This window comes from Cynocephalus volans, chromosome 11, assembly GCF_027409185.1.
Source record: "Cynocephalus volans isolate mCynVol1 chromosome 11, mCynVol1.pri, whole genome shotgun sequence".
Classification (NCBI taxonomy): Eukaryota; Metazoa; Chordata; class Mammalia; order Dermoptera; family Cynocephalidae; genus Cynocephalus; species Cynocephalus volans.
In genome coordinates this window covers 120399719-120425287 of record NC_084470.1, presented here as the reverse complement: position 1 = coordinate 120425287, position 25569 = coordinate 120399719, and the positions used below count along the sequence as shown (strand labels likewise).

Here is a 25569-nt window from a genome sequence, read left to right as displayed (position 1 = left end):
CGCTGGAGCTGCAGTTTTTGCTTGCGCTGAGTGATTACTTCCCATGAACCACTGAGCCCTTGCTAGGCTTGACATCTCAGAGCCCAAAGAGCGTGTCCACAGCCTTTGGGCGGCCAGCTGTGGCCCTAAAAGGATGCTGTAGTGGGAGTGGAGCAGCCGGCTCTTGGCTCCGGGTCAGGCTACCACCCCCTGAAAGGGTGACCGCACTGTGCATGCTGGCCTTGCATGCTGCATGGGGGCCCGACACCAGCTCTGCCAGCGACTGTGGCTTCTGCTCAGTGAGAACGAGCCAGCATGTCCTTGGGTAGGACCAGGTGCTCCAGGACCTGGAGTCTCAGTTGGGTGCCATGGGATGATTATCCCCTCACTCCTCAGAATTTCAGCTTCTCAAAGTTGTTAGGGTTAAGGACAGTCTCCACTGTGGGGGTCTTGGAGGTAGATCTGTAGCAGAAGCAGGGAGCTGGGCAGGCAAGGTCCTGGCTTAGGAAATGACCTGATATCTAAGTTTCTCCTCTCTAGTCCTCATGTCATGCATTTGAGGGCCGTCAAAGGACTCTTCACCACAGAGGGTTTGCCCCCAAGCTGGAGAAACTAGGTGGGGGACCCCACGCAAGGGGTGCCCAGGGTATCTTTTCCAGCCTTCCTCTGAGTCTGAATGGCATCAGGTGGGACATAAGAACAGGGCTAACCCTGCAGAGCAAAGGCCATGAGCGAGGGTCCACCAGAGCCTCCTTCCACTCTGGGCAGCTGGGTGAGAATAGAGATCCAGGCAAGGCATCGCGACGAGGCTGCCACCTTACCCAATCTGCTTTGCTCCCATCTTCGCTCATTTGTCTCCCACCCCCACTCTAGGTTAATTCTGTTTCTGTTGCGCGCCCTGCCTCCTTCAGTGTGCGTGTGTTTTGCCAGCAGGTCTGCAGTGGCAAGCTGCCATCCTCCTTCCCTCCCACAGGCCTCTCCACCACCCCTGCCCCAGACAACCCAGGCCAGCCAGGCCCAGTGCCTCCCCAGGGTCTGAACCCCCCTCTGCTGGGATGTGAGGCAGAGAGGTTGTTCTGGGCCTGGGGACCAGGGAGAGAACCATCCTTGCCACACTGGGGTTTTTCCTGACTTCCTGACCCACATTTACATGAGTCCCTCCTGTGACTGTTGTAGCAAGTACTCAGGGTGGTCTGTGCGGGCCTAGTGAAGACAGAAGAGGGTCTCAGGGAGAGCACCAGGCGAATCAGCTAGAAGCTCATTGCTAAAGCAGCTCCCCATCCACCTCCCCCATTCTGGCACCCTGAGACCCAAGCCAGGTGGGTCTGGCAGTGGGGAGTCTGCCTTGTACAGTGGGCATCTGTGCCGGTCTGTGCTGCCCCTCTTGTGAGTGGCAATTGTGAGGGGGATGAGAGGCTTCGTTCCAAACACCCCACTGCCTACTTCCCATTTAGAACATATCCAAACTCACAATGTAACGCAGAATGCACTCAGGCTCTCTGTCCATCAGTCAATCGTTTCCTAGGCTCCAGCTTCCGTGTGACATGGCAGCAGAGGCAGACTGTGCTTTTTTGCAAATGAGATATGCTGATAGTGTCAGCTGTCCTCAGCTTTAAAGGCGTCAGAGCCTTCTGCACAACCTGCAGGTGCCAAGCTACGGGGCTCAGGTTCCACATTTTTAACATGGGCCCAGCATCCAGCTCCTGCTCTCTTCCCCTCTCATCCTCTCCAAACCTGGGCACTTTTTCCCCAAACTGAGCTGTCCGTGTCTCACCTAGTGAAGATAATCCCTCTCGTCCACCTGTACCAGCCATCTCTTAGGATTGCTACCCATCTGTCTGACAATCTGTGATTTGGCCAGGATAGAAATGCACCATGTGGACATTTTTGGACTGAACCTTCCACCTTGGAATGTCTGGAGACTGCTGTCCTCATCTTTGACCCCTCAGCTCAGATCTCCTGATAGGTGCCCAGCTCCATGGCAGGTTGTGGGGACAGAAAGGTGAATGTGGTGTGTTATCTCTTCAGTTTTCTCATCCTCCTACATGGTGCTCCCTGAATCTCTGGTGGCAAACCCTCGGCTGTGGCTGGGGTGCCCTTCCAAGTGTACATCAGGCAGCCCGTGAGGTCGACACTGCCTTCTGGTAGGGGCCATGTGCTTCCAGCCCGAGCCCACCCTAGATCACCCTTAGGTAATGGAGGGTCCCTGCCCCCTCCTCTCAGCTGCCAGGCTGGTGGTCTTCACCGACCACGGACCAGGATTGTTCCCAAACCCATAATTCCTGTTGTGGCTAGACATGACATCCTAGCCCAGGAGTGTGTCTGCCTAGCCTGAGGTCCACTCTGTTTACAAGCCTCACTCCTGGGCTTTACTGCCCTTCTCTACTCTCCCCCAACTCAGCCCCAGGGGTTGACATCATCTGAATCTCCTTTGACCCGAGTAGTGGATGGTTTTCCCTGTGAAAATCTTCTCTTCCCCACCTGTACTCGCCCTCTGACGACTCACTCACCTGACTGCTCTGTGCTTTCCCTCAGAGCCTTTTCTTCTTGCCTCTGCCCACCCCCATCTCATTGTTGGTCATGTCCAGCCTTAGGACAATAGACACAGCTAATGAGTGGGTCAGAGCATTGATTTGCCAGCTGAGGTGGTATCCTCCATGTAACTCTGATGGCGGGTGCCTGGGGAGCCCACCTGGGAAGTGACTCCTCTCACCTCCTGCTCCCTCGCCCTAATATCCTGAGACTATTGTCTCAGAGAGAAAGCATCTAGGTAGCCATCATCAGAGAGAAACACTTTCTTCCTGCCACACTTGGCAGAAGTGACCATCAGAGGAAGGGACGTGATGGTGTGGAAGGGTCCTCAGAGTCATTTCCTATGCTTGTCTCCGACCAGTGGGGCTGGGTGAGAAACACACTCTAACTGGCCTCTCTCAGCATCTCTGTCCCTAGGGATGCTCACCGGAATGCCCTGGGAAGATGGGGGCCTGGCTGTGGGTGTGAGTGTGTGTGTCTCTGCTTGTGCAAGGGCTAAGGGCCACGGGCCCCGTGAGAACTGTATAGCTTTGCGGAAGGTGACTTGGATTTGGAGGCTGGGGAATGTAACCACTACCTGTAGGAAGGGAAGCCTGGGTCCCTGCACTGCACTGCATGGAGTGATTCAAGTTGAAAGAGAGTGTTTTCTACTGATGGCTTTTAAGTAGTCATGGGAAAGGGGGCACTGTGAACATTTCATTTGCCAGAAATTATTAGAAAATATACTATTGATAGGGAACTCAATCAGAGCAATCCTGTCCAGATTTGACAGAATAGCCTCTCCAGGTTCCAGCAGCACAGAGCAGCAGGAAGTACCCATGTGTGTCCGTGGCCACGGGAGCTACAGAGATCAGGCCTAGGAGAAAGCTGACCTTTGCCTCGTGGGTCTCTTGGGCTTTTCCATGTGTATGTGCGTCTGTCTGTCTGTCTGTCTTAGTGGATGGGATGTGTAAGTTCCCTCATGCTGAGTATTTATAGTACTGAAATTACATTCCAGGCCTTGGGCTACCTTGGACTGAATACATCCCTAAATAAAGAATATGAGAGGGATATCTGTCCTCCCCACCCCCACCCCCCATGCCTTCCTGATGTCTTTAAGTTTACTGGGGTTTGGAGAATATAGCACTGTCAGCTTTGAACTTGTCCAGGAATCTCTGGAATGTATGGGGCATAGTCAGCTGCCCAGTGTGACTTCTTGGTCAGCACCCTCAGGGCCCAGTATACCTCTGATCTTACAAGTAGGGAAGCGGCTGGAACCCCAGGAACATTCCCTCCTTTTCCACAGGGGACTTGTAATATTGGCAGCCCAGAGGAATGAAAGGGCTTTTGTTGGTTGGACTCTGGTCAAGAAGGCAATTCTGTCTCTGGCTTTCCTAGCCTCCTTCTGGAGGCAGTGGGTGAGGGGCAGGGCTTGGCAGGCTGGGGATATAATTTTCCTGAACTTCTGTAGATTTGAATCACGGTTGGATGTCACTGTTCCTTGGGAGTTACAGAGTTACCTGCTTATGTCTTAAGGTCCCTGCCTACTGTCCCATTAGCATCAACACTAGAAAGCAAACTGTGGTCAGATCATTGGAAGTGAATTGCAAGGAGGAGAGGTAGCTCTGTGTCTCTCCAATTTTCCCCATCATTCTCACACTCTGAGCTTTAGCAAATACTGGAACTGCGGGGCAAGGGTAGGGTAGCCCTTTGTTAGCTTCCATGACCCTTCTACAGAAGGAAAGAGGACCTGTGCAAAAGTTGTCACATATGTAGTCTTAGCCCTCCCAGGGCTGACTGATGTCAAAGGGTAGCTTTGTATGGGAGATGGGGGACGTGAGAGGGGTAGCCCAGATATGAACCACCCTGTGCCCCAGATGAAAATTTAAGCAAGAAAGAAGCCCAGCATGTGTTTCATTCACAGCTGGGATTTCTGTGCTGAGAAGACAGTGCTACCGAGCACAGGCCACACTGGTTCCATTAGTGCCCTTCCCATGTTCTAATATGAACAGAAAGGACTTGGGGTGCCTGGACCCCAAATTTCTTAGAAGGCAGTTTTAGAATTCAGGATGGATTGGGGTAATTGCAGGAAGGGCCATGATTGGGCAGAAAAAGGAGAGGGATGAGAGGCACGGGGAAGAAACAAGAAAAGTAAGACTCGGAGCAGGCAGGGCGAGCCACAGACTTGCAAGGCCACGTCACAGAGTGGGGGTTGTTATCTCTCTGTCATTGGTTCTGGGTGGCTATTTGAACTCAGACAGGTGTGACAAAGGCTGATTTTGGAGAGAATAGTTGGGAATGGTAGGCTGCCCTGTGGCGCTGCAGGACAGGGCCTAGCCACCTGCCCACCCCTGAGGCTGGGGCTCCAGGGCTGGACCCAGCTGGTGCCACTTGGGCTTGTCTGGGTGGTGCTTGGCCCAGGATTCCATGCAGTCCCTGGGTCTGAGCGATTCAGTGTGCGTTCCCTCTTCATCCTCATCCTCGCCCGTGGCTGGGTGCATGCGGGTGCTTTGAGCCACACAGACCATGAGAAGAAAATGAAACACACACGGGCTTCATTCTCTTCCTTTCCCATGGTTGTGTTTACTTTCCTGTGATCCATCTGATCCAGTCCATTATCCTTGGAGAGGCTTCTGATTACTGGGCTTGACCTCCTCACCGGGCTGCCTGCCGTGCACGCGGGGGCCGTGTGTCCGGGCTGGGCACAGCCAAACCAAGCAGACTCGGCTGTTTTACATTTCCCTCTCAGCTCCTCCCACACTGCCCCCGACTACCGTGGGTGCGACGGGCGCTGTGAGCAGTACTGATGCTACTGCCATTGCAGCCACCACCGAAGCCACAACAGTCCCAATCATCCCAACTGTCGCACCTACCACCATCGCCACCACCACCGTCGCCACAACTACTACAACCACTGCCGCCACCACCACCACGGAGAGTCCTCCCACCACCACCTCCAGGACTAAGATATACGAATCTGGTACTGCGCATTGCCCGTGCTCCCCATCCCCTCCTGGCCCACCTCCCCCCAGTCTCAAGAGACGATCCCACAGGTTCCCCAGATAGTGGTGGGGTCTGCAGTGGTGTTAACCAACAACTCCCTTTGTTTCTGCTTTGGAAACACCCATGACTGGACTCTCAGTCTGGTAGCCTAGAGGCCCCGAGCCCCCCCGCCCCCCACGCACACATGCTCCTTGGGTGGTCCTCCTCATCCTAGCGTCACATACTTGCTTGTTCTTTAACAGAGGGCCAAGCTTCTCAGGCAGGACCCCCAGGTCCCACGTGGTAGGGCTGCCTCCAAATCCGTACTGAGCAGTCAGCTCAGGGCTGAGCACTCTGGAAGGGAGGGCGTCTGAGGAGAAAAGGACCTGAACTCTACAACCGGCCTAAGAGAGCTTCCTGCTCCAGCCGTGTCTGTATCCAGCCTTGCAGGACAGAGGCTGAGGAGTGGGGAGTGGCTGGCCATGCCAGGCAACTCTGTTCCCAGACCCCCGCTCCATCCTTGCCCCTCGTCACCCAAGGAACACTTACCAGACTTTTAAAAAGTCAGAGCTTCCAGGAAACAGTATTGCCAAGGAGTCCCGTAATGCCCAAAGATGCTCTGTGGCTCTTCCCACTCATGTTGCCCATGTCCCCATATGCATGCGTGGAGAGGGAATCACAGCCATTCTCAGCGCCCCTGGTAAGAATTGGTCCAGGGCTGACCTGCTTAGCTGGGAGAATGTGCTGCTCCTACTTCATGCAGCCAGGCCAGAAAGCTCCATCCTTCCACATGAGGAGACCCCTGGGGAATGCAGAGATACTTCTAAGCATTGAGCATCAAACAGTCTTATTACCATCGAGGGAAGGGTCTCTAGCTTCCTGAGCCCACAGACCACCTGTAAAATAAGTGTGAGGCGGCTGGCAAGGCTGGCAGGAAGCACACAGAACTCTCCTCCAGCAGCCCTAGAACTGTAGGTGCAGTATCTAGAATTTAAATAACATGCACTTTAGGAAAAAAGTGGGCTGAGGAGAAACCTACTAGGCTATTAGAAGCTGCCCCCAGTGGTTTGGTGATTGGCATTCTCTGGGCCACAGTGAGGCATGTTTTTCCTTAAAGTGGGGCTTTGTGTCCTAAGAGTGCTTTGACTTCACAGAAAAGATGCACAAAGAATGAAGAAAGGGAGGGGATCTCGCTCCCCAGCAGAGCAGAGTTACCGGCCTTCTGCAAAGACTGGCCTTGCTGCCACAAGGGACTGGCCCCATGGACTCTCACACTCCAAGTTTCATCTGTCTCTGAAACAGTCCGGAGTCCTCAGCCATGTCCCTGATCTTATCTAGAGCTTGGGGACACCCCTCAAACATCCTCATTTCTCTTAACGCAGCAGAATGGCGCTGCCATGCACGATTTTTTTAATGAATTTTCATCTTTGTTATGTCTTACATCTTAGGACCAAATGTTTGATAAGTTTACTTTTTTCAGATTGAAATAGGCCTTTTTATTTGCCCTCTACTTGTCTTTTTCTCAGATTTCAAGGATACTCCTTAGTCCTTGCATTCCAGGAGTCAGTGGAACAATCCGTGCTTCCCTCACTTACCCTTTTTATTTTTATAGTCACTGACAGCTCATCTTCTTGGTCCTTCTTTTTGAACTTTCCAGTTCATCACTGGTTGTCATCTTGACCTCTATGGCAATGTCTTCCTCCAGCACCCAAATCTAAGTCATTTTGGTTTCCCATCACTTGACTTTTTCTAAAAGTGCCCAATATCCATTCCCTTTAAGACAGCCAAATTTGAATCAATCTTGTGTGGATGGCCAAATTGTTTAAACAAATTCTCTAGCTATTTACAGGGCCCAGAGCTAGGAAGAAGAAACTCGAGTCCCCAAATCATGATTTGAAACTCAAATCATGGCTAATCATAATTCTTTCCCATTGGCAAGAGCCATGAAATTCCAAGGAGCTGGGATTTGGGGTCACTTAAAACAGAAAGTACAATTGAAGCATCTGACAGATGAGTAAAGAAGCCTACTTTCTGCCCGCCCCCTAGAGAGCGCCCACCCCATGTGGAATGTCTGTCCTGGCCCCTCCTAACATGAAGCCTATTCACCTGGGGCAATCAGCACCTGACAAGACTGTAGTGGAGTAGGCACTTCTTTGAAGTGAAAACCAGGAGATCTTTTATCACTCCCCCAGCCCTGCAGACTCAGTCACTTGTCAAATAGATAATAAATGCACCACCAGTGTAGTCTATTCATTTATTTTTGACAAGTGAGTTGGTGACAGTACCCCCTTGCATGCTAATAAAATATACAGGAGCTACACTTGTAAAGTCTTTGAAATACAGTGCTTCATGCTACTACTCCACTATTAAATCTTTGCTGGGAAATGGGGTAATCAGACTACTGGGACTCTTGAAAAATGATTACATTTGAAGATTAGTGCCATTCCCCTGTATACAGGCCATGGTTTCAGACAGCACCACGGCTTTGATAGAGTATCTCCCAGCTCGTAGGAATTAGATAATTAATGTCCTCTGTGTTGTGTGGGGATCAAGCCTCACAAACTCTGTGGTGCTGAGAGGCCAAACAGAACAGGATTCTTCTGATGTCTGGACCAGAGGGTGGGTTGGTTGTCAAGGAGTTATCTTCTCTTGGTCCCACCTAGCTCATGAGAGGGAGAGGAAGAGTTTATACTGTCTCTACTTGGGACCCTGGGATTCTAGGCCCCAAGTCACCTTAGACACTCTGAGGCTGTTTTACACGTCATCCAGGCTTTCGCTGACCAAGAGCAATGCCAGGAGCTCTTCAGACCAGGATTACCATTCTCCTCCAGCTCCAGGAGCCCATTAAGGTTTTCCCATTTTGGTCCTGCTCTTCCTGCAAATCTCAACATGACTCTTGCTTGGTCTTTTTTTTCTTTTTTTTTTTTTGCGGGGTGCTGTGGGGGGTGCAGCTGGCCAGTGTGGGGATCCGAACCCTTGACCTTGGTGTTATAACACCATGTGCTAACCAACTGACCTAAGCAGCCAGACTCATTCGGCTTTTAAAGATAACCTCTCTCCTTCCTGTAGAACTTCCGTGGTTAAAGGAAAAGAGGCTGGCACATTCTCCTCCCCTCCCGCCCCCATCTGTATCCTGGCCACAGGGACTTTTTCCTGGCCCCTTTCCCTGTGCTATTCAAATTTATGACAAGGGATCTAAAAAGGGAATAAGCCCAGGTTAGAACCTCAAATGGCATGGATCAAAACCTACTCTTCCATTGCTAACTCCACCTGTGTGGACACACAGACACCCTCAGCGCCCTCTTACATACAAGTTCTCCCGACTACACCTGCTCGTCCCTGGACGGCGACCTCTGGCCTGGCCACCAAGTCTGCAGCTTGGAGCTCTGTTGGACCCTGTGCACAACCGTTCTGACTCTACCCTTTCCTAGCTGACCGTGTGTGTGCGTGTGCATGCACGTGTGTGTGTGCGCGCGTCTGTCTGTCCGTGTCTCTGGTGCTGCCTCCCTCCTCATCACTAACTCCTCTTCTAACCCGTCCACCAGCCCCTGACGAACAGTCCATATGGAACGTCACAGTGCTCCCCAACAGTAAATGGGCCAACATCACCTGGAAGCACAATTTCGGGCCAGGAACTGACTTTGTGGTTGAGTACATCGACAGTAAGCATTGCTATGTGGGGTGGTGGTGGCGGCAGCAGTGGGCAGTGTTAGATGCCATTAAAGAAATCCTGTGAACTCCCCCAGGCTCAGAGAGACCTTTTAGCCTGGCTTAATTATGGCTTAATGAAATCGATACGTGCTCAGTGGCGGCGGCAAGGTGGGAGGAGCAGGCTCTGGAAGAAGGAAGGGGGCTTCTGAAGCTATTAGAGAAGGTTGAGGGTTGCATGTGCTGCAGATGACCTGGGCCCTTAACCCATTTCCTGCTCACGCTGGGTTCTGAATGGCCCCAGCAGAGCCAACTCTCACCTCTGCATTAATCTCCTTAATTCAGACTCCCTATTTGCTGATGTCTCCACTAGACAAGCTGGGTCAGTTCACAGTCTTGGGCTTCAACTGTGCTTTGCTCACAGAGGAATGCCACTGGGCCACAGTCAGAGACACAGAACAGATGCATTTGTTTCAGAGAGCTGGTGGCTTGAGCTGAGCTGTTCACTGTTTACCAGATCTTGGGACCAAGGTTACAGATTGGTTAGTCTGCAGGGTGTAGTCACGATATCTACCTTCTCCTCTGAGTGAAGGCCCCTGTTCCTGCAGGGTCAAATTCACAATCCTGGCCTTTTTAGCATGTGCTGTAAACAATTAAGCCAACCAACCCAGCCAGAAAATCCACCTGGGCTAGCCTACCCGTAGGTCTCTTAGCCAAAAGCAAAGCAAACTCTTAGTTCTCTGTGGTTGGAGGAGGGGTTCACATCCACAGAATCTGGAATCCCCAGTTTGGTCCACACTTTTTCAGCTTCCTTCCACCCCCTTCCCCTACAGCCCAGACACAGGCACACACTTTTCCTGATGTGTGATTCACCACATGGCAAGAAACGAGAGGCCTCATCTCCAGTCCCCATGAGGGATGCTAACTAGCTTTCTGACCCTCACCAGAAAGATCCCACATGGGAAGTTAACCACTTCCAGGGCAACCGAGAGGCAGCTGACATGCTGAGAGTTTAAGTAGGTCATAATATGTTCAGCGCTAAGACCATGGTGAGGAAAGAGAACTTTAGGAGAGGGGGTGGTGTCCTCAGTTGGAAAGTCATTGTTTAAGGGAATTAGCACTGCATGGACGGGCATGGGGGAGCTGCCTGGTAACCTCCTGGTCTGCGTGCTGGACTGGACCCGCGGTCCCCTGGCCCCATCCCCCACCCTTTCTACCTTCGACAGGTGACCAGGAACCTAAGCACTGTCTCTCCTGCTCCTGGTGCCTGGCTCTAGGCTGACTGAGGTTTCTGTTCCCCAGGCAACCATACGAAAAAAACTGTCCCCGTTAAGGCCCAGGCCCAGCCCATACAGCTGACAGACCTCTATCCCGGGATGACATACACGTTGCGGGTTTATTCCCGGGACAACGAGGGCATCAGCAGTACCGTCATCACCTTTATGACCAGTACAGGTGAGAGGGGATCTGGCCTTGCCATCCCCTACAAGCATGGGGCATTTCTTTCTCATTCTCAGCTTCCTGCTTGTCTCTTCTCCTTGGATAGAAGACTCATCCCCACCCATTCCCCACCTTGCATGGCGTGTCTCAGCTCTTATTAGACGTCTGACTAAGGCTCCCAGGAAGCCAAGAGGAGCAAACGTGCATGCACAGTGCAGAGGAAACCGCGATCCTGACCCTGTAGGGCTGAGTGGGGATCAGAAGGATACAAAGGATGTGTAATGAGGACAGAGAGTGCTCGGCCCCTGGCTATGCCGGAAACAAAGGGGCTCAGTGTATGTGCAGACTTGGTTGCTCTGTGTGGGTCTGGGGGCTGCTGTAGAGTACACAGGGGCTTGTTTCGTCCATGTGGGATTAGGGACAGGGCCATCCCAGAGTTCTGACCCATAAATCTCCCCAGGAACCAAACCAAGGATCGGTGCATATGTTACTGCCTTGCCACCGTCATCTGTTATTAAAAATTCCAAAGTAGGTGATACAGCTTGTTTGGGACTTTGTTTTGATTAATTTTTGTCCCAAGTTTGTCTTGGCCTAACAGTAGGTGACTTTTTGTCATGCTGGGAGACGGGAAGATGCTGTCCGGTACTGGAGTAGTTCTGGCTCTACAGGGGCTCCAGGTCTGGATGGAGAATCATCTTCATTGTGCCAAACGAACAGGCCAGCTGGGGCTCAGTAAAGGTTATGAGGTTCAGAAGTCTCTCTGCTGGTAGGGGTGGCTGGCCATCGAGACTGTGAGGGCACCTGCTTGTCTGAGTGTTTGTGTATAGCTTTAAAATCAGACAGGTGGGCAGCCAAGTGGCCTGTATGCTAAGCCCTGGAGCTGAGGGTAAGGGTGGGGTAAGAGATTCAGAGAGAAAAGGGTCAATCCCTGCCCCTACGGATGTCCTAATCAGATGCAGGTTATTAGACACACAGGATAAGGGGGGAAGCCACCATGATTTATATGAACTTCTGAATGTTGACTTAAATACTCGTTACTCTTTCTGTGCCTGGCCTGGTGAGGCTGGTCCCGGCAGCATGCATCTTGGGAGTCACTGCCCATCTGTATCAGTGTCTCACCCACCACCCCTTCTAGTCTGGTCCCTCCTGGTCTGGTGTCCTGTCCTCCTCCCTGTGTCTCCTCCTGTCCTGACATTTCCATGCCATCCAGGCTTAGGGAGTCTGAGAGTCTGGTCGCCCGCTTGAGGCTAGCCAGGCCAACTCAGGCAGGATGTCCTGTTAGGAGGGGAGCCAGGCAAGGGAACTGGACAGCCGACTGCACAGAGCAGGTGGCTGGACCCTGTCTCACCCAGTAGGAGTCCCAAGCTGTCACTCACCAGTATGTGCATTTGATCTTGCCTCATTACAAACTTGAGTCCAGCACAGGTGCAAGAAGCAAAGATGATATTTGAGGATAGAGTCCCATCCTAGAGAATGCCGCAGAAGCCAGCATAGCCACTTTCAGAGTTTGACTTCTCTGGGTGCTAAGCCCCGGGGCTGCAGGTAAGGGCTGAGGAGAGAGAGCCAGAGAGAAAAAGATGAATCAGTCCCTGTCCTCAGGGATGTCCTAACTGCTCCAAGGTATTCTACTCACCCTGTAGAAAACAACAATTGACATATGCTTTTGCACGCTGACTTAAATACTCATTTCTTTTTTTGTGCTTGGTCTGGAGAGGCTCATCCTGATAACTTGTTTTCAGAGCAATTCAAGGGACCAGTCTTACCAGACTCCTCGCAGTGCATGCTGGAGTGGGCCAGCTTATGACCCTAGCTCTGACTACATATCGTTCACTTCCCTCCCAGGCCAGCTGCAAATTACTAAGTGCAAATCACACAGGGAAAGAAAATATTTTCACTTTCTGAAGTCTGTGAGTGTACATCCATATCTTTGGAAGATACACACTCTTTCCTGTAAGTGAACTCCAGAGCCAAATCCACATGATCCCCCCAGATCACTGTGTTTCACGAAAGCAAGAATTTGTGAACATCTCTGGGCCCCAACCACTGGTCATTTAGGCAACCACAGGCCATCACTTTAGTCCACAGACTCAAATATGCTACAGTGGTTCAGGAAGGAAATGGAAGGAAACCACTGGGAATGCTAACAGGCTCTCTGACCCTCACCAGAAAGATCCCAATGGATAGTTAATCACCTCCTTGAAGCTATTGAAGCCAAAGAGACCTGAGGGGCTACCAGCTCATAACACTGGACTCCAAGAGGCCCATTGGCCCTTCCATACGGGTGGGCAGGATGGAGAAGGCGGAAGGATGGGGAAGGCAGCAGTGTGGTGGATGCTGACAAGTGACCCTGCACAGACCTCAGGAAAGTGGGGAGGCGAGACATTCAGGGACCTAACTGTAGTCAGCTTCTGCTGTGTTTGGGAGAAACATCTCTTCGGTCAACCCAGGACGGGACGAGGTGGGTATGGAGAGGTGTGAAATGGTGCTTACGTGAGAGCAGCCCAGCCAGACTGTTTTTGAAGAAAATCCATCCCTGTTATTTTTGTTCATCTGTTCCTATTCCTAGAATATAATTCTTCTGCAGACTTTGAGTGACTGGCCTCTCTTCCATGGCCAAACCAAGTGCCTCCCAATTAGGATTAGGAGTCATTGGAAGTGCCTGCTTTACAGGTGACTTGCCTGTTCCTGAGCGGGGTTGTAGGGTCTGGTGTGGAAGGCACACACATGGCTTCTAGTCCAGAGTAAGAGGTGGCTGGGCCTGTGTTGGCCAGGCCTGTGGGCCCAATGAGCTCCCTGCTGGTTCCAGCCGAAGGCAGTGAGTGTAAATGCACCCAGTCTTTGAATGCTGATATTCCTGGGTCCATCAGGAATCTTGAAACAAGTTTAACAGATCGACTGAGTATGTCGTTGGCAGCTAAGTGTAACTCCTGGAGCCTTGCTGAAATGCTTTCCTCTCAGAGTCCAAGCCGTGGGGACACATTATAAGTGAGATCATGTGTCCTAAATTTCTTTTGGTTCTTGAGAAACTAAATTATTTTGGTGGGGTGTGATTGAGCCTACCTTACCCAAGATCCTGCTTGGTTTTAAACAGCCTTCTGTCCAAAAGCCACAGGAAATTCTTTGACCTTTTCTGAATGGACAGAAAGTAACATTTGAACTTCACCTGGTGCTGTCAGGAAGGGAAAGCTACATTTACTTTCTGAATTGCCAATGTGCCGGCTCTTCCCTGGAATCATGACTTTTTTACCAAGAGAAAGGGAGTCTGCAGAGATAGCTGTCACACTGTATCATGACAAGCACCAGGAAGACAGTGGTGCAATTTGGTTACTGCAGACGTGCAAACCAACTTCTTTGCAAAAGGTGGTGCTGCTGTCCAAACACAAGTGGAAGCAATTTTTATCCCACTGCCCAGGTGTGGGCCATGGGCCAACCGAGGGCCACGTCACCCCTCACTGATATCCAGTCGATAAACTGAATCCCAGGTTAAACCTATTATATTAGGATTAAATTGATCCATTAATCGAAAAGTAGTCACTGACTACTTGTTATGGGACCAGCACTGTGCTAAGTATGAGGGGACTCAGAAAGATCCCCTCTTCTCAAGACTTTAATAGTATAATTGGAAACCAGGACCCAGGAAATGGAAGAACTAAGTGTCATGTTGCTTGGAGTAGATGGGAGTGAATCAGAGTTCAGAGATGGTGTGAGTTAGAGCAATGAGAGGTTTGGGCAGGAGGGGTAGAATGTGGAAAGGTGGCAAGCCAGAGTGGCAGTCCAGGCTCTATTGGGGAGGAAGGGAAAGACATGTGGAGGGAAAGACTGTGGAGCACCCCGTAAAATAGTGATAAAAATGAAAACCTATTTTATGGGGTCATGGTGAGGATCAAATTAGATAATGTGTGAGGAAGTACTTAATGTAGCGCCTGGCCCATAGAAAGTGCTTATTAGTGTAAATTATTAGTAGTAGTAATTTATCAAATGGTTACAAGTGTTATGAAAAAGATAAATTAGAGCCCTCCGATAGAGAGTGGGAGGGGAGGGGAGGGGGCTTTTGCTTTAGTTGGGAAGGTCTGAGAAGGCCTTGCTGAAGAGGTGATATTTGCCTAGGCAGCCATCTGGAAAAAAAGCAGCAGGTGCAAAGGCCCTGAGGCAGGAATGAGACTGGCCAGCATGGCTGGAGCCTAGAGGGTAAGGAGACAGTGGTGGGCAGTAGGACTAAAGAGGTGCCAGGGCCAGCTCTGATGGAGCCCAACAGGTCAGGATAAGGAATGTAGAGTTTTCTCCAGTAGCAATGAGAAGCTTTGGAGGGGTTGAAGCAAGGAAGTGCTTTGATTCTACTTGAGGTTTTGGAAAGATCACTCTGACATGGTAGAGAATGGCCCGCCAGAAGGAGGAGTGGAGGCAGGGATGGGACATCCCCCTGCAGCATACATAGACCAGGGTAATCACAAGCTGTGTGCTAACTGGGACTAACTGCTTTTCAGCCAACAGCTGCCTGGGCAGCAGGAGCACAGAGAGCACTGAAGCATTCGTTTGCTACTCTTCACCATTTTTTGAGAACTTTCTTGGTGCAGTGCCCTCAGCTGGGCACCAGGAAGACTATAAAAACAGTTTCTGCCCCCAAGGAGAGCAATGAGTAAGATGCACCCAGATACCTGCCCCATGAAATGGCACGTGATGAAGATGCTGGAGCACAAGGGCTGTGGGGTCTCCCGCGCCCTTCCTTGTGCTCCCCCTGGGAGAAGGCTCAGTTCCTGGCTTGGGCTCTAGAGGCTCTTGGCCTCCTGTGGTTGTCTGGTTCTCCCAAGGCTTCCTTGGCCTGGGCTGGCTCCAGGGTTGCTTTGGGTGTGTTCCATTCCTCTGATACTTCCCCTCTGAGTCTCATTTTCCACAACAGGAGGTGTCGCTTTTGTTGTCCAATCCATAGGAAAGAGAAGGGCAAGTGGCTGCTGACCACACCCCCTCCCAAACCCGATTGGAGCGTCAAGGACACCGTCAGCTGACCCCTGAGCTCCCGTTCTTTAGGCCCACCTGTGTGCCCCTCACATCAGGGAGGGATCTGCCCATGTTGAGACAGGTCTCCACACACACCAGGCAGGGACAAAGAGAGACTCGCTGTCACGGGGAGGCAAGCCAGCTTGTCACAGACCACCAGGGTGGTCTCCCTGTGCAAAAGTCATCCGGAAGTGGCACAGAGTGAATAGAAGGCACGGCCCCCATCCTAATATTGCTGCTGGCTCATCTGGGGGTACCAACATCAGATTGTCTTTGCTGTCGGGAGTACACAATCCATCTGGGAAGACATGAAGAGGCACGGGGCCTCCTGGACCTCCCCCGGCCCAGGACCCACTGCCAGGGCTGGCTTCGGAGCCACTCCAGTGGGCCAGGATGCACCCTGCACCTGTGTAGGCCTGTGAGGGTGTTCCATCCACTCCCTGATGGGTGGCATGCACAGTCCTCTTTCTTCACCCTGGGCCCATTCGTGGGGAATCGTACTTCCATGGCCAATCCCTGGCCATCCTCTAGGCTGTGGCCAGCTCTCTGGTGTACAAGCATGTCATGCCTCATCCTTAGGAAACTTTCTCCTTCCTAAAGGACCTGTTCAGCCATCTGCTTCTTATATGCTTCCTGTTCCATTTCCTTTGCCTCTTTTCTTTTGACCTTGGCTCTTTAATTACATTCTTTTTGTCCCTTCTGCGGGACAGTTCGGGCCAGAGGGTAGTTAGGTGTTAGCGCTAGGTATCAGGAGAAACATCCAGGTGATGTAGGTCAAGCCCTCCCCTCCCATCTGCCTCCTTACCCCTCCCCATGAAATCATTCACGGGTTTGCTTCCGACCCTCCCTGCCAGCTTACACCAACAACCAAGCGGACATCGCCACCCAGGGCTGGTTTATCGGGCTCATGTGCGCCATCGCCCTCCTGGTGCTGATCCTGCTCATTGTCTGTTTCATCAAGAGGAGTCGTGGTGGCAAGTACCCAGGTGAGCAGTGACAGAGGGGTGGGCTTGGCAGCAGGGCAGGCGAGTTTTCCCATGAGGTTTGGGAGCTCTGTCCTCTCAGTGCACCCAGGCCCGGCCGAGCTTGGAAATGCAGCCCTCTTGCCTGTTCTGTGTATCCGGGACCTGCCAGCACATGCTCAAGTTAATTAAGTTCGCCCGAGGTGGGCGGATGGCAGGGTCCAGGCAGCTCCAGAGAGGGCTGGAAGGAACCGCGGCTCCTATTAAGAATGGCCTTCCCTCCCTTTGACTCACCATCCATCTGCTCAGTAAATTGGTTTTTTTCAGCCTGAATCTCATTAGGTTCCTGTGTCCCAGGAAAGGAGGCAGGAAGAGAAGCATTTTCTCTAACCATGGGGAGGGGAGGAGTCTGGGCAGAGGCACACACCCTGGGAGAGGCTACCGGGACCAGCACTCAGCCGGACGAGGGTGCAGTTGCAGATGCCTCTAGGACGAGGGTGCAGTCGCAGATGCCTCTAGGACGAGGGTGCAGTCGCAGATGCCTCTATCAGAGGGTCAGCCCCTATGTGAGGGGGAGGGGTGGGAGGCCGAGGGATGGGTTGCACTGATAGGGACCCCCACAGATTACCCAGAGTCCCAAAGGGGCATTTTTTTTTCTGGAGGCCTCAAGATCCTCCAGCCCAGACAGACCAAGGTCAAGGACAAGGACCTCTGACGTTCTTGCTTCTGGAAATATTGATTGTTTTTCAAATGGCGGGGCCAAGAGAGCCATCTGTCTGTGATGGGATGGGTAGGGTAACAGGAGACAGGATAATTGATGACCCTGAGAGTGCAAATCCTGCTGGACTGCAGAATGAAATTGCACCCTGCCCCCCAAAGCCCCATCACCAGACACACCCCATGTTCCCCAAATGCTTCCTTCTCCCCATCTCTATGAAGAGGTCCTCTCCAGGACCCCCCTAAAACTCAACACAAAGGAAATAAAAGGGGGAGGAGATTCTATTCTATTTGTTTTGTATTGTATCCTGCCTAAGTACCTGCAGACCCTAGGATTCTGAAGAGTTATGCCCCTACTTAAGTGAGGGCAGCAATTATAATTTTTTACTAGTGAGTGATGTTTTCTTGCACTTTGTTTTGCTGTGTGGGGATGGTTTTTCTTCTGTAAGAGAGAAAGAGTTAGGGAGAAGGCTGGTGTTCTGTGTTACATCATGACTTGGGTGGCCTCACCAAGTCATCCCGCATCCCAGGTGGAACTGGAATACCTGAGGAACTCATCAGATAAACTCTGAGCCTTCCTTTGCCCATGCAGAAAGCGTCCCATTCCAGAAAGTTCTTCAAAGCTAAATTCTTTCCCCGCAGCTACACAGTAAGCCCCTGGTACATTAAAAGATGAGTGAACCAGGAGCCGTGAGGCCTGGCTCTAGGCTTTATTCAGTTACTAACTAGTTGTGTGACACATTCTCCACCTCTCAAGTCCTCAGTTTCCCTCACCTAAAGAGGCAGTGATTATCCTGCCTTGTATCAGAAAAAGGATACATAGAGTCCTTCATGGAAGTACCTGCTGTATGCCAGCCTCTGTGCTGGCTGCTAGGGATACCAGAGGGAAAGATAACCTCTCCTGAAGGACACTGCAGCTGGACAGAAGACACAACCACTGCACAACAAGACAGGGCCTTGGCTGGATGTTCACACATCACAGAGGAGGCGTGGGAGAAGAGGCACACTAAGAAGGGAGGTCGCAGATGTGAGCACGCTTTCCATCCCATAGTTGTTTGTGTGGAGTGTCCCCTCTGCCCTGGGCACTCTGCTGGGAGCTTTGAAGAAACGCCAGCCCCCCACCCTGGAGGAAACAACCAGCATTCTGTTACGGGCATAAGACACTGGCACAAATAATTACAATACAGAGCAGAATAAGAAAGGGACAAACGATGGGGGATTGGCTTTGGCAAAGGAAAGGAGCACATGTGTTCGGGGAAGACTTCATGCAGAGATCAGGGGGCTGGGTGGGAGAAGATTTCAGTTGTCAGAGGAGATGTAAAAAGACTCCTGAGGGGAGGAGGCGGCAGAATCACTTGGCACCTGATTGAGCGCAGGCTGCAAGAACAAGGGAGGCAGCGAAGGCACCTTATTAAGAGGGAGACTGTCTTCAAGTCCCGGGCGCTGTCCTCTGGCTCTGCACTCAAGAGAGCTAGGGAGTGGGGGCATACTTCTTAACCTCGTGTCTGTGTCTTTGCTTCTCTTATTGACCAAGTACGAGAAAAGAAGGATGTTCCCCTTGGCCCCGAAGACCCCAAAGAAGAGGATGGCTCATTTGACTATAGGTGCGTGATCTCCTTTTCCCCTGTCGGGTACCCCAGGGAGGCAGCCCCCTCACCTCGGAGCAGCTCAGCATGACTGTGAGGCCACTGCCTGGATGTCCTTGCTGTCGGGTTTGCTCGGAGAGGCTGCTTGTTCTGACAGTGCCAGAGGAGGCTGCACCCCTGAGAGGCACTGCCCAACACTCACATTCATCCCACGAATAGCATTTCATTCATTCAGCTGCACAACTCAAGTGTATTGAGTTCCTTGTTTGTATCTTTCCACCTTTTACTCTGAAAATGAGCCCTGGGCCCCTCTTGCTGTGAAATGAGGTGAGCACTCAGGATTCCTCTCTGCCTGCACCCCACCCCTAACCCTGAAGAGAATGACCCAGGGGGAAGATTGATTCTAGGCCTTTTCCCCATGAACCTGGCATATCTCTGGGCTCTAGATTGGAATAGGACTTGGAGAGGTGTCTGGTCCAGCACTCTGTGTCCCAGATGGGAGAAGTAAGGTCCAGACTGGGAAGTGGCTTGCCCAAGAGTGCACTCTCCACCCAGTGAGCTAGTGGCAGAGCAGGAAGGACCAGGGGCCGGACTTCCAGCTAGTGCTGCTGTTTTACACCCATGCTCCCTCTCAGGTCTGCATGGGGCTTTGTCTCTGGGCTTTGCAAAACTGTTACCTGTCCATTTTGATGTCAAGTATATCTTGAGCTCAGGAGTGATGCAGGGTGGATCGTGGAGTCTCACTCCCAAATCAAGTGGGGTGGGAGGAAATGTCTGATCAGAGCCTTCCTTCCCTACCCCCACCCAGTTACTGTCTGAACCCAGGTCACCCCTGATCTCCTGCAACCTCTCATTATCCTGTCTGGGCCTCTGCCACTCTGCCCGTCAGCAGCCTCGCAAACAGGATCAGATCAATGGATGGTGGAGCCACTACCCACACAGGAGCCTGTCTGGCAGCTTAGGGACCATGACTGTCCATCCAGTCCCAACATCCCCCATGAGTCTCCCAGAAGGGCGAGCACAAGTGGCCCCTCCCCTTCTTACCTCCCTGTCCTCAGCTCCCCTGGCAGGGCCCAGCTTCCCCATGGGCTGAGAGCCATTTCCTGGTTTTTAGTTCCAAAAGCCATGGGGCTTTCTCTCCCTGAGACCCTCAGTGCAGCCGGAGAAGAGAGGTGAGGCCCTGCTCCAACACAGGGCCAGGCAGCCTACGCTGGGAGAAGCTGCTGTTTTGTGCACCTCTCCTGCCCATACACCAAAGCTTGCCTCCCCCCACCCTCCAGACACTGAGGCTGGGTATATATATGTACGGGAACATGCTCCGACACACAGGGGGCCGCACACTCACACACCCTCACACCCCCCCCACACACATCTCTGCAGCATTCATTCTAGAGCCCCCACTTGGATGCGTCCAAGAGCCCTAAACTGGGAAAAGGCTGAAATTAATACTAAGTTTCTGTGGCCTGGGGGCAAGGAGGAGTTCTGTTAACCTTATTCCATTCTGGGGCTGAGTTGCTGGGCCTCTTTTCCGATGGGGGCTCTCTCTGCTTTTCTGTCTTATGTCTGTCCACCTGGACCTTGAAGTTTTCTTGGAACTAGGCCAACAAGTAGCTAGACCAGGGCCATCCCTACTCATTCTTCTTTCTTTCAAGCAGCACTTAGAAGAGGTCTGTTCTTTCCAGACCTAGATCCATTTCCCTTCAAGACCCTGACACCCTAAAGACCTATCCCCTGCCTCTCACCCTGGCTGGACCGCCTCTGTCCAGTGGTTGCATTCAGCTTACCTGCCTGGAACCAGGGCAGGAATTCTCACAAATCCCAGAGCACAATTCTCATGCTTCTGCATGAGGGTGGAGTAGAGGGCCCTGGGGAAGGGGTGCACCTGAAAAAGACTGTCGAGTGGGGTGAGGAGCCTGATGGTTAGAATCTGCCAATTCATAAAGAGCGAGTTCCACTTCCTGCACAAACTCAACGCAGCCCTGGAGACCTACTTCCTCGCTCCAGCCTGTCTCTCCCACAGCACTGCCATCAGCAAACACAGTTAGGCAGTGTTAATGGGGCTGCATTCACTCAGCGCATGGCGGGGAGTGGGCTAATAGCTTTCCATCTCGTATCACTTAGCTCCGGCTCTGGCCCACCACCTTCCCCTGATGGCTGTCTTTGCCTGACACTGCTATTAGAAGCAAGAATGCTGCCCGCTGTAATGGCCACGCAGCCGGCTGTTTTCCCCACGCCCAGAAAGGACTGAGTGTGGGCTGGGAGCGGGGGAGGTGCGGTGTGTGTGTGCTCAGACCACCTGGCACTGCTGTGGCTCCACCTGCTGGGACCCAGGCTCCCACTGCTGGTCCCCGGCTATTTCCTGCCTGGGGGCTCATCTCACCTCAGAAGTGCAGCCAGCAGCACCTGGTCCCCCCTCTGAGCCTAAAGGGCAGAGAGGGTTTTGCAGGTGGGGAAGGACGCAGTGTCTAAGCAGACGCCGGCTCAGCCAGCCGTCCCTTGCTTCCTCAGGAGCAAGCAGACATCCTGACTGGGTGTCTGTTCCCAGTGGGCAGAGTCCACTTTACCCACCTGCCTCTTGCTGTCCCTGCACAGGAGGGGCTTAAGGCCAGGGCCTGAGGGACTCTGAAGAGCTGGGAAGGTTCCTCTGAGCCTTGCTGGCCTCATGCGCTTATCAATATGCCACTCCCTCCTGCTGCCCGCAGCGCAGCACGCTCTCTTACTCCTCTCTTACTACTGGGCCCAACGTGACAGTATCTGTTTGCAGATAAACCAGATAGCTAAGAGAAACAACACTAAGGCAGGGAAGAGGTTTGTTCCTTTGCTTTTTGTGAAGGGTGGGGCCTTTTCCTGCAGATCCACAGATCACAGAAGGTCAAAGCTGATCCAATCCCTCTTGATGGACAGACTAAGACCTGCATCACAAAATCACACAGTGACACACTCAGGACAAGAACTCCCCACCCTGTGTGGTCTCACAAGCAGTGCTCCACCTCTCCGTGGGGTGGCCGTCCTCTGTCTGCTCCCACCACAGACAGTGGCCTGCTCTCACGGGAAGGACCCTGCACCAGGACTTCAGATGTGTGGGCTCCAGTCCCTGCTCTGCACTGAGTTGCCATCTCACCTTGGAGAAGACGCTTGTCTTCTCTAGGCCTCAGTTTCCCTTCTGCAGAACTGGCTGGATGGCAGGGGGATAGGGGCCAGCCTGGGGGATCTCTGACCTCTCTGAGAGGTGCAGGCATGTGCTTGGCAAGGGGCTGGCTGCCCCATCTGCCCCGCCTGGGTTTGTTTGGGCTGCACTGGGCCATGCCAGGCCCTGATTCTCTTTCTCTCTCTGGCCAGTGATGAGGACAACAAGCCCCTGCAGGGCAGCCAGACATCTCTGGACGGCACCATCAAGCAGCAGGAGAGCGACGACAGCCTGGTGGACTATGGCGAGGGAGGCGAGGGGCAGTTCAATGAAGACGGCTCCTTCATCGGCCAGTACACAGTCAAAAAGGACAAGGAGGAAACAGAGGGCAACGAAAGCTCGGAGGCCACATCACCCGTCAATGCCATCTATTCTCTGGCCTAACGGAGCCCACCCGGGCACAGCCACTACTTTGCAAGTGGGAGGAGGGGAAAGGGGGAGACAAAGCCACTGCAGACCTACCACAAAGCCACCGCCACCTTCAGGGACAAGGGTACAATATGGCGGTCTGCCAGGCTGTGAGGACCAGTGACCACCCAGCCACCCACAAGCCCCCTCCCGATGACCCCCTACACCTCTGGGCACCACCAGTGTGAGACAGCTAGAGCCACAGCTAAGTTCACTGGAGGGGACCCAGTGACTTGCCCCGACTCCCAGCCACCCTGAGCTTTCCGCCACACCACACCCTTGACCTTGGCACACATGCTCCCCCATTTCTGTTGGTTATGGTACTTATTATTGTCTTTATTTTTATTTTGTACATTTCCCCCTCCAGACCCAATGTCTCCATTTTCTTTTCCTTTTGAAGAAATGTCCCTGGAAAAGAAAGAATAGGTGGATTCTCCCCCAGGAAATGCAAACATAGGCAAAAAGGATTGCCCTGTAACAGAACATGTAGAAAAGTTGCAGGATTTGAGCCGCCGCTGGGCCGGTATTTCTGAAGGATGCCTTTCTCGCCATATGTCTCCCCTTGCTCCCGACCCGTCCACCTGGGCCTTGTCAGTTGCTGAACTGGACTTGGCTTTCTGGAAAATGACAGTATTTTTGGCAGGAAGAGGGTGAGAAGACCTCCTTGCTTCTCTCTGGTTTAGTTGGGAGGCAAGTTTACCTCTTGCTCCTCGTTCTTACCCAGCCCCTTCCTCCGGAGTCTCCAAGACATGAGCTGCACTGACTCAGAAGTCTGAGGAACAGGAGTGGGCACTGGTGGAAAGGACTTCAACTCCAGTGACCGTGTACCTCAAGCAGAAGAAAATCAAGTGTCTGCTCCCTGGGGAACTGTGCTCACCTCTAGAGAGAAGAAAAAGGCTGGGTTTGGACTTCTTCCCATCAGTGAAACCCAGGATGTAGGAGAGAGGACCATACCCACTATGTCCAGGCTAGAGGGCACCTGCCCACCTGGTTGGAGTCTATGCTGCTACCCTCGAGGAGAAGGAGCCCTGTGCTGCAGAAGCTTTGCTGGTGTGTTTGGGGGTGTAAAGCACTGCTCCCCTTTTATCTCTAGCAGATACCATCTCCTCAAGTCATTTCTGTATGACGTTGAGACTCGTGTTTGACGTGGTGTGTGGATGGGGACCTTCTGCCCCAAGACTGAGCTGGTCTGTCCTTTCATTAGGATATATACATATCAGGGGACCCTGAGGTGGTATCGTACTGACAGTGCTGTGATGCCCCTGCTTGGTGGTTGGAGGGACTCAATGCTCTTCATATGCCTTATGCAGCTCTGATCTGTCCCTCAAGTTCCCCACCCCCTCCACCCCCACCCTGCAAGCCGTGAAGCCTCCAGCGACATCTGTCTCGAGAAAAACAGAGTGGCCTATGCAAGTGTCCTGTCGGGACCAGAAGCAGCCACTCAACATGTGCCCTCACCCTGTTGCCCCAAATGGAGACACTCACAGTCATGCAGTTCTCAGGCCGAAGGTGCTGCCTTCACCCTCCCCACCTAATCCATTTTTGAAACCAAAGGTACCTAGCCTCAGAGACAGAGAGAGAGAGAAATCTTGAGCCTGGGAGTAACCCCTTAGCTTTTTCTGCAGCATGCGTCAGTGTGAAGAGGGTGAAGCCGGCTGTCAGGAATGGATCACCTGCCCCAGGAACTCCCTCTGATCTGAGCCTCCAGCTGCTGGTCAGGGAGCCTGGGCAGGACCAGTGTCCTTCAGAGACTTTATTAAAGCATCATTTGCCACATGTTTAAGCCACACAGGTATTAGCAATGCTTGCATCACTTAATAATCATTCAGCTGAAGGTCAAACCCGTAGACATATACACATTGTCTGCAGGTAAGAAATCGTGGCCCAGAGCTGAGCCAATAATGTTGTTTGAACCTGATAGTGTGTAATGGTCCTTTGGCTCAAGCTGCTGCCAGGTGTGCTGCCTAGAAGCCTGGGGGGCAGTTCTCTCATGATGAAAGGGGACAGGGTAAATAGAAGGCTGGGCAGTGAGCTCAGGGGTCTCCTCCCCTGGCTTTCCTCCAACATCCGCTTGGAGACAGCTGGGCATTCCTGCAGCCTAGACCCGCTGCCCCTGAAGGGAGTGTCAGAGAGCGTGCCTCTGAGCTGAAGTGAAGGACCAGCCTTTCCAAAAAACACTTTGGATCTGAGCAGAGCTGTCAGTTCTCAGGCACTGTCTATGTTAGCAAACCCATTGCACTGAAGAGAAGCTCTTAGGGCAGGAAGGTTAGATGTACCATCTCCCTGCCTCTGGAAAGTCTGCCACACAAACTGAGAAGGGCTTCTTTCTTAAGCGTCTTGGGAAGAGGTGAGTCCTCAGCCTGTCTTTGCACCATAGTCCAGTGTTCTGCCAGGTTCTGTACCATCCTTCCTTGTATGTGAAGTGAACGCAGTTAGCCCCCTCTCTCGGACTGTCGTTCTGTGGGTGCCGAGGGCCGTCTGCCACCACCACGTGATCACAGCCCTCCAGGCAGGAGCAAATCTAGGGCTGAAGAACCAAGTTTTCCGCAAGCAAAGAAAGCAGGTGCTCAGAGAGATCAAACTCTGACGTGTGTGGATTGCAGGGTCAAGGAGGCAGTCCTTTCCAGGAAGAGGAGAGTCCGTTTTCCATGGGCTCCATGCCAGAGTTCACCCTAGCTCAGCAGGAAAGCATATTGCCCAGCACTCCCTGCAGCTGGGTCTCTCAAGCAGCCACCCCAGAACATACCAACAATGATGCCAGGAGTGGGGACTACCTTGGTGCTTCAGCCTGTCCGGCTGGGAGAGAAGAGATGCAGGTCCTCTAGCAGTGACTCACTCTGGATGTTTCATTCACTGGGCTCCATTCCCACCTGTGTGCTCAGCCGTGACAGCTGTGGCTTCCCATGTTCTTATTGGTCCATGCATTCGTTCATTCCTCAGATACTTTTTGAACATGTAGTCTGAGTTAAGGCCTGAGCCCTGGATACTGTGGTGAGTCAGTGTGGTCCCTTCCCCTCCTGGGGCCGACAGTTCTGGAACTGAGTCTTGGGACACAATGGCTATTGAGTTGGGAGCATTCTGTCCTCCATTGCTTAAGCCGCTGATGGCTCCAAGCTCGAAGGGAGAGGATTCCAAGGGAGAACTTGGTCCATCT

At 52.4% G+C, this 25569-nt stretch overlaps 1 protein-coding gene across 6 annotated transcripts in view; it reads left to right on the top strand.

Annotated features, from left to right (window-relative positions):
• NFASC (neurofascin) overlaps positions 1-22391 on the top strand; it is a 67924-nt gene extending 45533 nt beyond the window's left edge. For 4 of the 6 annotated variants that reach the window (XM_063115336.1, XM_063115335.1, XM_063115334.1 and 1 more), the window contains 3 exons: positions 16410-16541; positions 18769-18838; positions 22160-22391. In XM_063115336.1, coding sequence (XP_062971406.1) covers positions 16410-16541; positions 18769-18838; positions 22160-22391 — 434 coding nt within the window. Of the gene's footprint in view, positions 1-5239; positions 5471-9017; positions 9135-10422; positions 10576-16409; positions 16542-18768; positions 18839-22159 lie in introns of all 6 variants that reach the window. The other 2 variants (XM_063115332.1, XM_063115331.1) reach the window with 1 other exon arrangement.
• Positions 22392-25569: the final 3178 nt, after the last annotated feature.